This window comes from Trematomus bernacchii, unplaced genomic scaffold (genome assembly GCF_902827165.1).
Source record: "Trematomus bernacchii unplaced genomic scaffold, fTreBer1.1, whole genome shotgun sequence".
Taxonomy (NCBI): Eukaryota; Metazoa; Chordata; class Actinopteri; order Perciformes; family Nototheniidae; genus Trematomus; species Trematomus bernacchii.
This window is the reverse complement of record NW_022987771.1, coordinates 1,153,577-1,169,862: the sequence shown is the minus strand read 5'-3', so window position 1 is coordinate 1,169,862 and position 16,286 is coordinate 1,153,577. Positions and strand designations below refer to the sequence as shown.

The 16,286-nt window shown below is 38.7% G+C and overlaps 1 protein-coding gene across 1 annotated transcript; it reads left to right on the top strand.

The window, feature by feature from the left end:
- Positions 1 to 3,687: 3,687 nt before the first annotated feature.
- mob1a (MOB kinase activator 1A) lies at positions 3,688 to 15,548 on the top strand. The gene is made up of 6 exons (XM_034148619.1): positions 3,688 to 3,858; positions 5,459 to 5,625; positions 6,846 to 6,939; positions 9,436 to 9,569; positions 10,266 to 10,429; positions 13,587 to 15,548. Exons 1-6 carry the CDS (start codon positions 3,845 to 3,847, stop codon positions 13,662 to 13,664), a joined length of 651 nt encoding a protein of 216 aa, XP_034004510.1. The 5' UTR covers positions 3,688 to 3,844; the 3' UTR covers positions 13,665 to 15,548.
- Positions 15,549 to 16,286: the final 738 nt, after the last annotated feature.

Sequence of the window (16,286 nt, the reverse complement as noted above, 5' to 3'; positions counted from 1 at the left end):
TCTGTCAAAGTCCCCTCCTGAGAACAAAATCAAGCCACTTCTTCTAAGTTTGATGAGGGAAAAAAATATTTTTTGGGTGATTTAATGGGTGATGTAACATTAATGACAGACATAATATGAGGTCCTTGGCACTCTAGAGGGGTCATTTTGTGATCATGGGGCATCACCCTTACAGCATCAGGACAATATCATATGGAGTCAGATACTGGAAGTGGGCTGGAGGCGTTAACTGGGACTGATGGAAGGATGAGGCTGATGAGACTGAAGAATCTGCGAGGAACGAACTAGCGGCAGAGGAATAATTATATATTAAAAGACAGCAGCATCATAAGAGGGCAACCATGTGACAGAGTGTGTTACTTTGCTGAAGGATATTTGTGACCAGCTATCCATTCCAGGCCAGACTCTAAAGACTTTCCAAGGTGTGAAAATGCTGCTGCCGGGGTACTGACTGGAAGTATTGCTGATATCATGTCTACCATCCTCTTAAAATACTCTGTCCAACAATATCAGTCTCAGGAAGAAATGTTTTTTAACGCTTATTAAAAGAAAAACATGCATTCTTGTACTCAGGAGGGGACATTGACAGAGGATTACTGGAAAAGTACACAATAAGTACTTCATAGTACTTGTGGGGGTAGTATCAGTAGTACTGAGTCCAACAGGATCAATCTCACGAAGAACTAATGGCAACAAAAAAGAATTCCCTCATCAAACTTAGCAGAAGTGGCTTGATTTTGTTCACAGGAGGGGACTTTGACAGAGTATTTCTCAAAAAATACACAGTAAAAGTACTTCAATGTATTGTTAGTAGTAGGCTTACTAATACAAAGTCAAACCGTATCAATTTCATTAAGAACTAATGGTAACATTTTATTTTTATCATTCATCAAAGATAGCAAAAAACATGCATTATGTACTATGGAGGGGACTCTGACAGAGGATTACTCACAAAGTACACAGTAAAGTACTTCATTTTATTTCTGGTTGCAGTCAACTAGTACCAAGTCCAACAGTGTCAGTTTTATTAAGAACTTGTGGTAAAAAATATTTGTATCAGTCATTGAATATAGCAGGAATAAAAATGAAAAGCAGCTGATTGACCGAGTGCAGAATCGCTGTATACAGGGGCGGACTGGGACAACAAATCAGCCCGGGACTCTCGACCGGCCCACTTCGGTACCGCCGGCCCACCTCGGTACCGCAAGTAATCGGCCCACCTCGGTGGTGCCGCAAGTAAATACCGCGAGGAAATTGTCGACGGGGGGGAAGGGGGGGGTGAGCAGTGACTTATCCGACCGGCCCACTTCAGTACCGGCCCATCGGGATTCGTCCCGAACGTCCCCTGGCTGTATATATAGTTTAAATCTCTTTAGTTACAATGTTGTCCATTTTAGACAAAGGCTTATTATATTTACAGCCCCTAATAACATTTATTTTCTGGGCTCAATATGTGTCTTGGCTGTTTTCGTTGTGATCGCTAAATTCACCTTGTTTATAATATTATCACTATAACACCTGTCATCAGACTGGCAAGGGCTGTTCCATGCTCTGCTCAACCTCCCGTCTTCCCAATGGACTCAGTAGCGCCCCCTGCTGCCGTGTAGCATGTGTGAGTGAGCATGTGTGACTGTGTATGAGCCAGCCACGGCGGAATATTACTGCCAAAAGTCACGTGACTCACTCAAGTGACTTTTGGCAGTAATATTCCGCCGTGAGAAGAAAAAGTTTTGTACTTGTAAAAAAAAGTTTTGTAGTTGTAAAACAAAGTGTTGTAGTTGTAAAACAAATTTGTGTACTTGTAAAAAAAAGTTTTGTAGTTGTAAAACAAAGTGTTGTAGTTGTAAAACAAATTTGTGCACTTGTAAAAAAAAGTTGTGTACTTGTAAAACCTAAGCTGAATTTGTCTCTGAAACATGATTTATTAGAATAATGTTATGTGTTTGTTTGATAGATACGTTTTTTCTTTGCAAAACTAAATTCATTAGTTTGTAGATGGTGTTTTGTATTTGCAAACCACATTGTGTTTGTTAGTGAATCATAAGGCATTTGTAAAACCTGTTTAGTTTGTTTGTGGAGTTATGGCAGGAAATTAGCTCCATATTTGGCTCTTGTCTGCTGTAACAATGTAAATGTATCCCCTGGGGAACTAATAAAGGTATTCTGATTCTGATTCTGATCGTAAAAACCAAGCCAATACTATGCTGCGTTCATGGAGCTACGTGGAAGTGGGGAAGGACAACGCTTAATTGCGGATACGTAATTTCACATTCTAGCACAGTTTATTGCCAACTACGATGCTCAACAGCTCGCTTAACGGAACTTTGACGCTGGTATCAGTTTTGTTTATCACCAATCACGGGAGTATTGTGTATAGAAAGTGTTGAGTTATATTTATCGCGCTACCTAACATCCATGAAGGCAACATGACAGAGGGAGGCCTGCCACTCAGGATGCCAAGCAACATCAGGGCCAAAAGTTTGAAAGCGAAAAAAATAGATCTGAAAGTGAAAAACGATCTGAAGGTGAAAAGCCATGTGAAACCTAAAAAAACAAGATTTGAAACTGAAAAAATAATTGTTTTGAATCTGAAAACGTAAAATCTGCAACTGACAAAAAGAAGGATTCAAATATCAATTATGTATAGGCCTACAAGTGAAATATGAAAATAAATATTTTATTTAAAAAAATTGCTGAACTGAATCAAAAATAATATTCAACCTGAAAAATGATTTCAAATACTTATTTTTGGTTTGAATACATCATTGTATTTTTTTTGAATGATCAAAACTTATGACCCTGAAATAGCTCCATAGGCCTCTAGATGGTGCTGTTGCTCACAGAATCAACCCTTGCAAAAACAGCTATAAATTGTCAAATTGAGCGAAATGAGGCATGGCTAAAATGCATGATCTGTTTGGTATTTTGAAAAAAAAAAAGTATAAATATGCCTTATATAGGTATGGTCCTACACTATATTATTCAAATATAGCATGATAGGTCCACTTTAAGTGCAGTACTTTACACCACAGTTAATGTGCCTACTACTTTGTATTTTATTTTACTTACTCTGTAAAGACTGCGTAATTCTTGATTTGGTCGATGTTTGGCAATCCATCCCCAGTTATTTAGTTTTAGTTTTCTCTTTCCCTCCTTTTGGTATTTTTTTATTTTTTTGTGTTGGTAGTGGGTAACCCTTGGCCTTTTTGTTTATGTCTACGATGCTATCGACTGGCAGCTTCAGACTATTCTCAGGAATTGTCAATGTAATACCCAGCTTTTTTCCCCTTTTCTTTCTCTGGTAAGCCATGTAAAGGTTTCTGGTACCTACTTACTGTATATTGTGTATGTCTTTGCTTTATTGTAACTAAATTCAAAATTCAAAATAAAGTAAGTGTCTACAACTTAATTTCTCTACAGTTACAGTATGGGGGAGAGGTAGTACCAGATGCAGTATGTGCAGAGTGGTAGTACCAGATACATTATGTGCAGAGTGGTAGTACCCGATACATTATGTGCAGAGTGGTAGTACCAGATGCAGTGTGTGCAGAGTGTTAGTACCATGGCATGGATGTATGTTAGTACGAGATGCAGTATGTGCAGAGTGTCAGTACCAGATGCAGTATGTGCAGAGTGTCAGTACCAGATGCAGCCGCCAGGGGGCGACAGTCTGCCGGCGGGCCGCTACAGAGATAGAGGAAGAGCCTCAGAGGGTGCAGTTCATGTTAGCCTCACTGTTAGCAGGCATCGTTGACAAGTGGTTCCTTCTGGGTGATTGTAAAACTAATACCTGTTTACTAAACTAGAGTTGTGATCGAGGCTCTTCGACGACCGCTTCGCCAAGATGAGCTTCTTGTTGTAAGTACAATGAGCAGATATTGTGCTTAGTTACGTTGTGGTTAATGTTAGCTACGAAGTTCCATCAGGGGAAGTAACTGGCGTCAAAGTGAGACACCGTTACAGACAACAACCGTTAACCACTGTGTATTCATAACACGTTCAGGTTTACCTTAAAACGCATTTGTATTTAACTTACAATACGTCGCCTTTACTTAATCTGTCAACTGTGTTTATGTGTGTGTTTCCAGCACTCACCAACTTTTTATCAAACGTTAGTTAACTTGGCTAGCATGACGGTTGACGCTAGGTTAGCCCACTTAGCTGATATTATCACTTTTCCATTTAATTAGGCTAGGACAATACGTGTTCAGTTATTATGTTTCAATGTGCAGACCTGACCTCGTTGGGAGGTTGCTAAACGTCGAATAATGTGATTAAGTGTCTCGTTGTTTACCAGTGGTGTAAAGTAATTAAATACAGTTACTCAAGTACTGTATTTAAGTACAATTTGTAGGTAGGTACTTGTACTTTCCATGAGTATTTCAATTGTATTGCTACTTTGTAATTTTACTCCACTACAATTCAGAGGTAAATAATGTACTTTTACTCCACTACATGTATTTAATATCTTTATTTAGTTTGCACATTTGGATTAATAATGTGAAATACAATCACACTTAAGTTACAACTGGACTAATATGTAAAAGCTACCCTGAAGGTGAAATGGAGAACATGAGTGTTCCTATTATCTTATAATTGAATTGAATCAAAAAGGATAAAAACGGACAGCTGCTTGTTATAGGATATATTTAAAAGAGTCAGCATGGATAGTATTTAAAGGCAAAGTGCTCCACCTTTTTTGGCACTGTGGCAAAAAAAGTAGCATCTCCAAAGGTGTTTGTGGCATCCTTGCCAACAGTCTAAGGAAGGCTGCGGATGATCATGAAGGATCAAAACCATGGGTGATATAATGATATATGATACAAAAGGGGTTGTATTAATTATGTGTCTCTTAAAACTAAGATAAACACTTTAAAATACATTCTTAAATATACAGGGAGCCATTGTAGGATGCACAAAACAGAAGTCAGATAGTTTACAGATATCTTTTATATCAACTTTTATATTTTCAGTTCTGTTTTAATTGCTATTTTGAGATGTGTATATTGTATAGTTTAAAATGTCTTACTACTTTTTATTCCTAGTTATGTGCAATACTTTGTTTTACATGCTGCTGCAACGAAAACATTTCCCAATTTAGGGATCAATAAAGTACATCTTATCTTTCATATAACCTCTCATTATATTTATGATTAAAACCCCAGAAACAGCATTCTGCATGGTCTGAAGTTTTCACATGTCATGTCTGTATTTGGTTGGCCAATTTATAGTGTTACATTAGTCAAGACAACTAAAAACAAGAGCATCTTAACCTAGCATCTTAAGGCCATTTTGAATCATTTCACTATGACGTTTGCCATAATGTCAGCTGCTGATTGCTCAAACCTCACAGGAAGGATCCTCACATGTGGAGGCCCAAGAGGAGCAGCTACTCCTCCACAAGCCTTTCAAACGTGTCACATGACAACTGCTCAGCTCCACTTTTGTTTCTCTGCAGTGGCAATCGCTCATCCAAGACTTTCAAGCCGAAGAAGAACATCCCAGAAGGCTCCCACCAGTACGAGCTGCTGAAACATGCTGAGGCCACGCTGGGCAGTGGGAACCTGAGGCAGGCCGTCATGCTGCCTGAGGGAGAGGATCTCAATGAGTGGATCGCTGTCAACAGTGAGTTGTTGAATGCAAAAATAAAGCTATTTATAAAATAACATAAGTCAGTCCAGAAACCACAATTTTAAATATCTAAACATAATGTTCCTAAAAGAAGATGGCGCCGGTGATGAGGGCTGCCGTGTCTTTGGCTCCTCTCTAACTCTGCCTTTTTTCTTCGTATTATTTCAGTATTTTATTTTATTTACCTGTACTATTTTATCTGTTTTATTGTTGTTGCACTGTTGGAGGAGCCTGTGACCTAAGATTTGTATTGTCATAACTACACTGTCTGTAGCTATGTACACATGACAATAAAAGCCTTGTTCCTAGGGGTTTAACATTTACATCATTAAGTGGTAAAGGAAGGAAGAGGTCAAAACAAACACACACATCAATTTGATAAATTATGAGTCAAGATTTGCAATGTTAGCAGGGGTATTAAAAGGAGAATGATTTTAAACAGAAAATAAAAGACAGTTTACAGAAACTATGAATAGTCATTAGGTGAAAATAGAGCATACACACATGCGTAAATGTTTTTATGTTTTGTTGTATTCACATTATTAGTTTTACACTAGACTGTACCTTGTGTAAAATAAATAAATAGAGAAACAACAACCAGATACAAGTTGTAGTTCTTTATCTATCATATGCAAAACAGGATTGGAGTCTTTGTGGAGGCTGTGGCTCAGTGCGATAGTGCGCTGAACTTAGTGCGCTGAACTTTGAATCAGGGGGGTAGCAAGTTCGAGTCCCACTGCAGTCAGCATGTCGTTGTGTCCCTGGGCAAGACACTTCACCCCAAATTGCTCCAGTGGGGATTGCCCACAGTACTGAATGTATGCAAGTCGCTTTGGATAAAAGCGTCTAACAAGTGACATGTAATGTAATGTCTTTGGAAACATACATCTTAGGTTTCAGGTTCCCTCCAACAATGCTCATTAAATATGTATTCAAAAGTAAAAGAAGATCCTATTCATGGCAACAGGAAGGTAAACCTATGTGCTTAATGATAATTACATGTACTGTATACAAACATAAGAGAGTTGTAAAGCAGTAAGTAAAAGTATAGTTACAGATGGTGTATTTTGAATTGCTGGTCACACACTGTCTACATTGTATAAAAAGACTAGAGAAAACCACCAAATGTAAATAAGGTGACACTATTTAGTTGTTTATTGTTATGAGCATGAACTTTTCTAGACAACATTAATACTTTTAGCACTTTCTTTCAGCGGTGGATTTCTTCAACCAGATCAACATGCTGTACGGCACCATCACTGAGTTCTGCACAGAGACCAGCTGCTCCGTGATGTCTGCTGGACCGAGGTAACAGCCAACACTGTCCTTTTCCTGCATGCATCAATTAAGTAACGGTTTTAATAATGCCAAATTAAGGTAAAAATCACCTTCATCTTAAAGGTCACCTATTATGCAAAATCCACTTTTTCATGTCTTTTATACATAAACATGTGCAGGGGTGCACATAACTGGTACGCATGCCCGGCACAAATATGAATTGCGTAACGTCACTTGTGTCACTACACGCCTTTGCGTACCTCAAAACATCAAAACAAAACACGTGTTTCTTGTCAACACTCAATGGAGTAAACTACTAGACATGTAAAAAAAAAACATTAAGCAGCTACGTTGCCGTTTCGCTCCCTGCAACAAATCTTCGGGCTTTCTATGACTGATTGTACTGGGTGCTGGCCGAGCCGCGCAGGACATAACCGACGGACCTGTGAAGCTTTACAGGAGGCAGAGGCTTAGATCACTGGACGACAGAGTTGTTCACCGTGTGCAAAGGGAGGGTTAACGTCGGTATGAACAACAGAATTGTGCCAAAACTCCGCCAACTGGCTGCAGTGGGAGACTCCCCTGTGCACACTCTGTGCCCCGCCCACACACAAAATCAGCTGATCACAACGGTCACGCTCTGTGGTCAAGCTCCTGCAGTTTTATCTACAACAAAGTGGAGTGAAACACACAGTTGCAAACTTACTCGGGGTGTTATGGAAGAGTTTGAAATACGACAGAGGTGGAAGAAGTACTCAGATCTTGTACTTGAGTAGAAGTACCAGAGTGTAGGAATATTCTGTTACAGTAAAAGTATTACTTGAGTAACATTCAAAATGTTACTCAAGTAAAATTAGAAAAGTATTATCAAAATATAGTTAAAGTAGCGACAGTAAAAGTAGTCATGCTGCAGATTGGTCCATTTCAGAATAATATATATGATATGTTTTCTAATGATTGATCATTAAAGTGTTATCAGAGCTGGAAAAGGTGCAGCTAGTTTGAATGACTTTGTATACTGCAGGGTAGCTTGTGGATTTACTCCAGGTGGAACTACAGTCTGATTAAGACTTGATTATATTTCACATCATTAATCCAGATCTGTAAAGTAACTAAAGGTATTAAATACATGTAGTGGAGTAAAGTACACCATTTACCTCTGAACTGTAGTGGAGTAGAAGTACAAAGTAGCATCAAAGTCAAGTAAAGTACAAATATCTCCAAATTGTTCTTAAGTACAGTACTTGAATAAGTGTACTTAGTAACTTCCCACATCTGAAATCAGATATGACTTCAAGTCATGTGATCATTTCTTAGTATTTGATCCTTCCACTTGGCCTCAGGAAATGCAAGGACTTCACAGTTTTGGCAACAAGTTTTGGAGAAAGCAAATCGGAGGCTTAAAAAGAGACGGGGAGGTGCATCTTCATCATCTTCATCATCTAGCATGCAAGAAGTGTAAATAGAGGACAGTGAAGGAGACACTGAGGAGGACCACGCTTCGTGTGGGGTGAGTACCAAACGCTGTCTCCTGGTACTCATCTGAGTAACTCACTAAAAAAAAGTTATGTGCACCCCTGAACATGTGTCCCCTCTGTGTAAAGAGATTCTGGAAGTTTCAGGAAAAAAAGATTCTCTCTCTTTTTGTCCTGATCCATTTATATAAAAACCTGTCTGAAATCGAGCTGATCAGATTGGACACTTTATGATGTCATAACGATTTTTTAGCTTTTTAGCCAATAACCAACCAAGGTAACCCCCCCCCCACACCTTATCACCTGAATCTCCTCCTAGAGCACCATTGTGTTCTTTTTAACCAAATATCTCTCAGAGGGGCGTGGGGAGGGGCTCCTTATTTTCATCTAAAGTAACAGACAGAGAATCAGCACTTTTGAAACAGGGCTGAAACAGAGGGGATTATGGGATGCTGCAATGATCTGTTTGGTATTTCAGACAAACACTTCAGAGACATGTTTTGTATATATCTGAGACCTATAATATATTGATGGAAAAGAGTATAATAGGGGACCTTTAAAGTTCAATTGGTAAAACCTTATCTCACCCAGAATTGGGAAAGGACCTTTAATTCACAGCCCAACTATAGATTCAGATTGTTAGTGGCTAAGACAGCTAAAGTGTATGAAATTAAAATGCATCTAAATGTCGAATGAGGAAACAGGATTTAAACGTGGCGTGCGGTCCCTGTTGAGGCTGTTTGGTTAGAATCTAGATGTGGAACTTCCTCTTTCCCCTCTCCTGCCAAGACTGTCTGTGTTCAGTCTGTAATCGGGAGGAAGAGACGGCAGTTCACTTCCTGTTGACATAGTCAAGAATATGATTGTTGCTAGTTTTGCATTTCCCCTGTTCTGCTCTTTTATTATTTCACCTCCAGATGATGTTATGTCTTGACAGGAAGGCAGAATAAGAGCATGTTGAACACGAGCTTTAATTTACACGTCCTTTATGCAAGTTTGCTGTAGTGAAATAAGTCAGTATAACAAGAGGTGGCAATCTGTTTCTCTGTAGGTATGAGTATCACTGGGCTGATGGCACCAATATTAAGAAGCCCATCAAATGCTCCGCCCCCAAATACATCGACTACCTGATGACCTGGGTGCAGGATCAACTGGATGATGAGACACTTTTTCCTTCAAAGATCGGTGAGTTATGATTAACAAGGCATTTTCATTTTCAGCAGTTGGGGAACAAACTACAATGAAACCTCTATGTTGGGAAATGGTTACATGTATCTTCCTTCAATATATTTGTATGTTTGGACTCAACAATGCTTGAATGTCAACATTATGAATGTTATGAAGCTTCAAACTATTTGGTTGAGCCCAAGCAGCAGAACAATGATCCTAAACATAAAGATAAGGCAACCAAGGGAAGTTAATGTTGTTGACTGTCAAAGCCAGTCACCTGACTTCACTCCAAATGATCATGTGCCTCACATGCTGCAGATCAGACTGAGGCAGAAAGCCCCAAAACAAACAAGAAGTGAAGATGACATCAGTTAATGTGTCAAAGACTACAACATATTTGCAACAGAATGCTAACATGTTGGGGTATAATAAGACTGCAATTAAATACAATGGACAGTGTCGTAATAATGTGAATGTTGAATATTAAAACTGATAGTTGTTGCATTTAATCTCCTATTCAGTGTTTAATAACAACTTAAAGTGGAGCAGTACAGAGGAAATGTAACCGAATGGGGACAATACGGTCTGACTGCTCTGTATCTCCTCTCTCTAGGACTTTTTTGAAATACTGTCTATCCACATGCTCGCTTTTTGACAACACACAAGCTCTTTTCTTGACATCATTGTTTTCCACCGTGCTTTGTCCCACAGGAGTTCCCTTCCCCAAGAACTTCATGTCTGTGGCCAAAACCATCCTGAAGCGTCTGTTCAGGGTTTACGCTCACATCTACCACCAACATTTTGACTCCGTGATGCAGCTGCAGGAGGAGGCCCACCTCAACACCTCTTTCAAGCACTTCATTTTTTTCGTTCAGGTGAGATTATTCTGCTATAAAAAAAGGATCAAATCACTGCTTTCTTTCTAAAGCCCTGTAATCCATATATGCTCTTCCCATTTGACATGTTGGTACAGGTTTGAATTGCAGTCCCAAGTCATATTACCATAAAACATGTTCTGACTTCTCAGGAACTAGTAACATTTCTGTAATATTGCTCATATGTTAAAACGAGTCAAATCATATGTTTGTTTAACCAGGCACAACTAACAACATTTGCAAGCAGTGGCTCAGTCAGTAGTAGGGATTGAAGATTGAAGATTCAACTTATTGTCATTACGTAGTACAGGCACTATGTAACGAAAGGGTTTCTCTGCATTTGACCCATCCTAGTGTTAGGAGCAGTGGGCTGCCATCATGTCCGGCGCCCGGGGAGCAGTGTAGGGAATGGTGCCTTGCTCAGGGACACCTCGGTAGCACTTGGTCTTTCTGGGACTTGAACTGGTGACCTTCCAGTTGCCAAGCCAAGTCCCTATGGACTTCGCTACCACCGCCCTATGGGTATCGTTAAGGTTTTAACGGTACTACTACTTTTATCGGTACCGCTTATCGGTCCGGTCTTTTAACGGTACTCTTATCGGTTCTTTTGGAGAGAAAAATGAGGTAAACTAACTATATGTTGTATGTCAGGGACTACGAATGGAAATTAGCTCAAAGCTAAAATCCGGCATATTTACACTTGAAGCATTATTTGTCTAAAGTGTTCATTAATGTGCATTGTCCCTATTCAAATAAACAATTAAATGAAAATTAACAAATTGTGAACAAAACTAACATTGCTTTTTATTTAAATGAAATACATAATATTTCACATCAACAGAAACAACAACGTTTTAACAAATCATATTAAATAATCTGATGACAGAACTGTGAACAGAATGGCTGAAACTTTAACAAACTAAATAACTCAGTTCCCTCTAATCATTAACCCATGTTTGAATCATTGAGTTAGCTCCGTGTGTTGCTGCTAGCATACATAATATACCTGACGTGGAAACGTTACTCGTGGATGGGGCTACAGAGCTACTAGAGAGACAGTCGAACCCGGTGCATTTCTCCGTCTGAACGTGGTGCACTTTTGCAAGATGTTTAGACAAATTGCTCGTGTTACCGCCCTGACATGCTAAACTCTTATTGCACTTTAAGGCAACGAGCGAGACGGGTAAAGTTTAACCACACCTCGGAGCGCGTTCTCTCCGCCATCTCCTCCGTGTGTGTGTGTGTTGCTGCATGTAGCAGCTGCGTGTGTGTAAACTGCCCCGCCCCCTCGCACACAGGCGGGGGAGAGAGATCTCTCGTCTGGATTGGAGAGATCGAAAATACAAAAAATGACGCATTTTGCAGTCTTTTTGCGTATTAGAAACGGAGTTGGCGACACTAAAACTGCAATATAATGTTTGTGTAGCAATAATACACATGACATATTTTTTAGATGTCTCCAGTACCGATAAAAAGACCGATAACGTCGGAGCTTAACGGTACCACGGTCTTTAATAATTCAGCCCCGGGGCCCGTTTAATACCGGGGCTCGGTACCCATCCCTAGTCAGTAGGGGCTTGGACTGTGAGCCGTAGGGTCGCCGGTTCAAGTCCCCAACCAGACCTAAAATATGGAGCGTGGACTGCTACTTGGAGAGGTCCCAGTTCACCTCCTGTCCTGCCGTGGTGCCCTTGAGCAAGGCACCGGACACCCCCCTTCCCCCCTCACTCCCATTGCTCCCCGGGTGCTGTACAATAGCTGCCCACTGCTCCTAGTACTAGACTCCTGGTACTAGGATGGGTTAAATGCAGAGAACAACTTTCACTGTGTGCTCTGCATGTGTGACCATTTAAAGAGGGTTTCATCCCTCCCAATTCTATTCTATTCTATCAAGCAACACTACATTTATTAAAGGGTCAATGTTTAAGATAAGATGGACCTTTATTAATCCCAGTGGGGAAATTCAGTAGTTTAACAGCAACAGGGTAAGATTGAAAAAAACAGGACAGATTCACACGGATTAATACAATTAAGGATAAAATCAAAGTGATAAATAACTATAAAATAAGAAATGAATTAAAATGAACATATATACATATTTGTATCACTTAATGAAATAACTGCTCTCCTTCTTTGCTCAGAACAAAATAACAAGACATCTTTTTATGGGATGTGGCTGTGAATGCTATCGTGTTTCATCCATTATATCTAACGCCCTGCAACGCTTAGTCTGGTATTTGCCAGATTATTATGTAAGCATTTGTATCTGCAACAGGCCTTTCATGTTGGAACAGAGTCAGTGTGGATTTTTCTGCCAAAGACTGACTTATGCTTTAGAGATTCCTTGGTTACTTCAACAAATGGATACAATTAGCTATTTCCCCGATTGAAGGTCTAACATGGCAGAGGACGCTTGCATGTGTGATGGGTTAAAGCAGGGGTGTCCAAACTTTTTTCACCGAGTGCCACATACAGAAACATATTGGAAGGGCTGGGCCGCTCCCTAGAGGTATATTGCCTCATAAGCTCAGTTATAAGTTGGAAAAATCAATCCAATGTAGGTCAATGATGCTTGATACTTGAACATTTCTCAGCTGTCAATAGGGTTTCATGTATTGTGTTGGCAGCTCATTCCTTAAAACAGAAGCGTCAGATTGATCATAATAAGAGGACATATGAAGGGTGTATTTCAAGCTTGTTATGTACATTTGTTATTGGGCTTTTTCTTATCAACTAAGATTTGTTAGAACATGTTTTCAACTTCAATCGACTGAATTGATTTGACATTGGGCTTATTAACACATGAATACTGTGTGTAATATATTTGAACATATATATTTAAGAAGTACAATATAAGACAAGCGGAAGTTTCATTTGCTGGCCATATTTCACTTTTTTAATTTGCTGAGGGCCGATTCATAAAGGTCTGCAGTTTGGACACCCCTGGGTTAAATGATTTGAGTTGTGCCTAGTTAAACTAAAATATTGTATTCAGGCATTGCATTTGGCCTCCAAACATGTCAATGCTACTGCTTCTTTTGCACTTATCTTTGGGACGATTACAACACTAGTTAGATTGTGTATGTGCAGCTTAAACATGTTATATGAACTATTTGTAATGTGAACTTATCAGATATTGAATGTTTCTTTCTTGTAGGAGTTCAACCTCATCGACAGGCGAGAGCTCGCTCCACTGCAGGACTTGATTGAGAAGCTTGGATCCAAGGACAGATAGACATTTCATCCATTTTTAAAACTCTTTATTTTTCCTCCTTTGTCCCTTTCTGTGACTTCTGCTACCTTTCTGACTTCTAGTCTCAACTCTTCAAATCTGTGCCTTCTTCCTTCATGAACATTTGTACTGTACTTCTCCTTTTATTCCCTCTGTTGTCTATAACGCTGTCTTTGAGCCCTTTTCTCACATTTGGCCACTCTTGATAGTGTAGTGTAGAAAGAATATTTTTTTACAGGACTGTGGTTAACGACTCCGTTAGAGCAACCTACTGAATTTTTTATTGGACCAAGGACATTTGGAAGATAAAGTGAAAACCAGCTTCTTCAGAAGAGGGTTAACAGTGTTTTAATTGTCTAAATACTTTCTAGTTATTGATAGGCCATTTTCTTTTTTTAGTAACTTTTAGCTATAGTTATTACAGAGACTGACCAAATATCCCAGTATGTTTTAGATGTCTATCATTAGAGTGACTGTGGAGAGTAAAGATGGCCAGAAAAGCAGTGACATGAAACTCTGATGAACACAGCCTGACAATTATGTATCAGGTGTTCTCAGTCTACTATGAAGATGGGCACAAAAAGCACCACAATATATGATGTAGCTCTGGGTCACAAGGCGGTTGTGTATTTCATATCCTAAAAATGCTAATATTATTTCCTTTTGACAAAGTTACATGTGAAGAGATGTGCAGATAGCGCTTGAAAAAACGGCACCATCGAACTGCATTATAGCCATTTCAATTTGGAATCACAATGTTGTGTTTTGCACATTTTTTGGCAGTTTTCTTAATGAAAGGACATAATGCAAGATATGGTGCTAAAGCCATGTATGGCTTTTGGAAACATGACCCCATAAAGGGAGTGAACATCATCCTGTGGAGCAAAGATAAACTAATGTGATTTATTTTGTTTTACTTTTAGTTTGTTTTAAGTGGTGCCGAAAATGTGTAGAACTCTGCATATTTGATTGTTCAATGGTGGTACTATTGGTTTCACTAAATAATTCCCCCCTAGATTGTAAAATAAAGCAATAATCATGTGACCTGTGCATGATCATGAAAAGTGACCTAAGTTATATGTAGTTTTTCCACAGATGTCTTTCTCAGTCTTTGTGCATGTGTCATTGTCTCCTCTTAACTGTGGCTACAACAGCAGGGCTGTTTGATATGCCATCATTTCACAAACAAATGCAGAGAGTATTCCTATAAATTGTTTGGCAAACTTTGAGCAAGGAAATGTATCCATAACATCCTTCCTGTTTGGACATCAATTCATTTCAGACAATCATTTAACCAATTAAATGCTGTTTTATAACTTGATGCATCACCAGGAACCATTCATTTGTTTATTTTATACTGGTTTACTTTTCAAGATGTTGAAAGCCTTTCAACAATGTGAAAATATGTTTAGGTCCTCTAGCTGCTTGCTAAAAAAGATCCAGCCAGCAACCATTTAATTCATCATGTGGAAGCATATCAATATATTTTACCAGGCCAAGTTATTTCTGAAATCATATTTGGATATATAACTAGTCCTTTCTTTCAATGTAGCCACATATTTTTGAAATGTTTTGCTTTTTCGCACTATTTAGTTTTTAAACCGATGGCATGGAGTTACATTTAATATTAAACTGTAAAATAAATAGTTCATTTTACATTTTTGAATAAAGAACAAGGGCTTGAAAGTTTTATATATTTACAAAATGGTCCAATTATTGGGGGGTCCTTTTGACTGGCAGGAGTTATAGGATGTGTGCGTCCGAACATTTGCTGTAAATAAAATCAGTGTTTTTTTTCTGAACAAAACTGTGCCTTTATAAAAATGTAAATGTCTGGTTTGACACAGTATTGGAAGATGAAAAGCTTAATAAACACTGTAAGGACAATAGTGTGTTTTTAATGATGTGTACTGAAGGTGTGGAAGTCTAAGGCGCAGACAGAGATTGATATGAAACAGTGTAACATTGATTACAATCCTTCTGTAACAAACCAAATGAGTCCACTGTGCAATGGATGAAGAAATATCACATCAGACAACTTCTGTGAGGCTAGAATATATAATAAACTTTGACACAAATACCAAAACATTTAGACACCAAGTCACCCACTTCCCCTGCAGACAGGAAGTCAAACCCAACATACGGAATCGGTTTTTTCTTCCTTTATTTATTCAAGAACATATATGAACATAATATATATTTTGTATACACACAAGTTGACATATAAAGAAATAAAGAATTACATAAATGAATGCAAAAAATACGGATTAAAAAATAAAAATAAACAAACATACAGAATCGGACTACTTATTTTATGAAACGGTTGCTTAAAGGTAATCAATGTATATATCACTAACACTTTTATCATAATGTATTTTTTAAAGTATGTTTTTCTAGATAGAAAATAAAGAGACATTTTCCCAACACACGGTATTTACTCACCAATCAAAATCGAGCCTGTTCCGACAATGCATCATTTTCCCCCTGAGTTTTGACTGACAGTGAGCTATAACCATTAACCTCTGTAATTATGTCTGATCCTCACATATTTAGATGTCCATTTTATAGGGCTTAGACTACGTGAAAACAGTATACATTGTTTTAGGATGTGGTTTGGTTGTGCCC

Bases quoted from the DNA above. Each gene is read 5' to 3' on its own strand.
- mob1a (XM_034148619.1), top strand. The intron at 5,626-6,845 runs GTGAGTTGTTGA...ACTTTCTTTCAG, and splicing joins TGAGTGGATCGCTGTCAACA to CGGTGGATTTCTTCAACCAG. The intron at 10,430-13,586 runs GTGAGATTATTC...TCTTTCTTGTAG, and splicing joins ACTTCATTTTTTTCGTTCAG to GAGTTCAACCTCATCGACAG.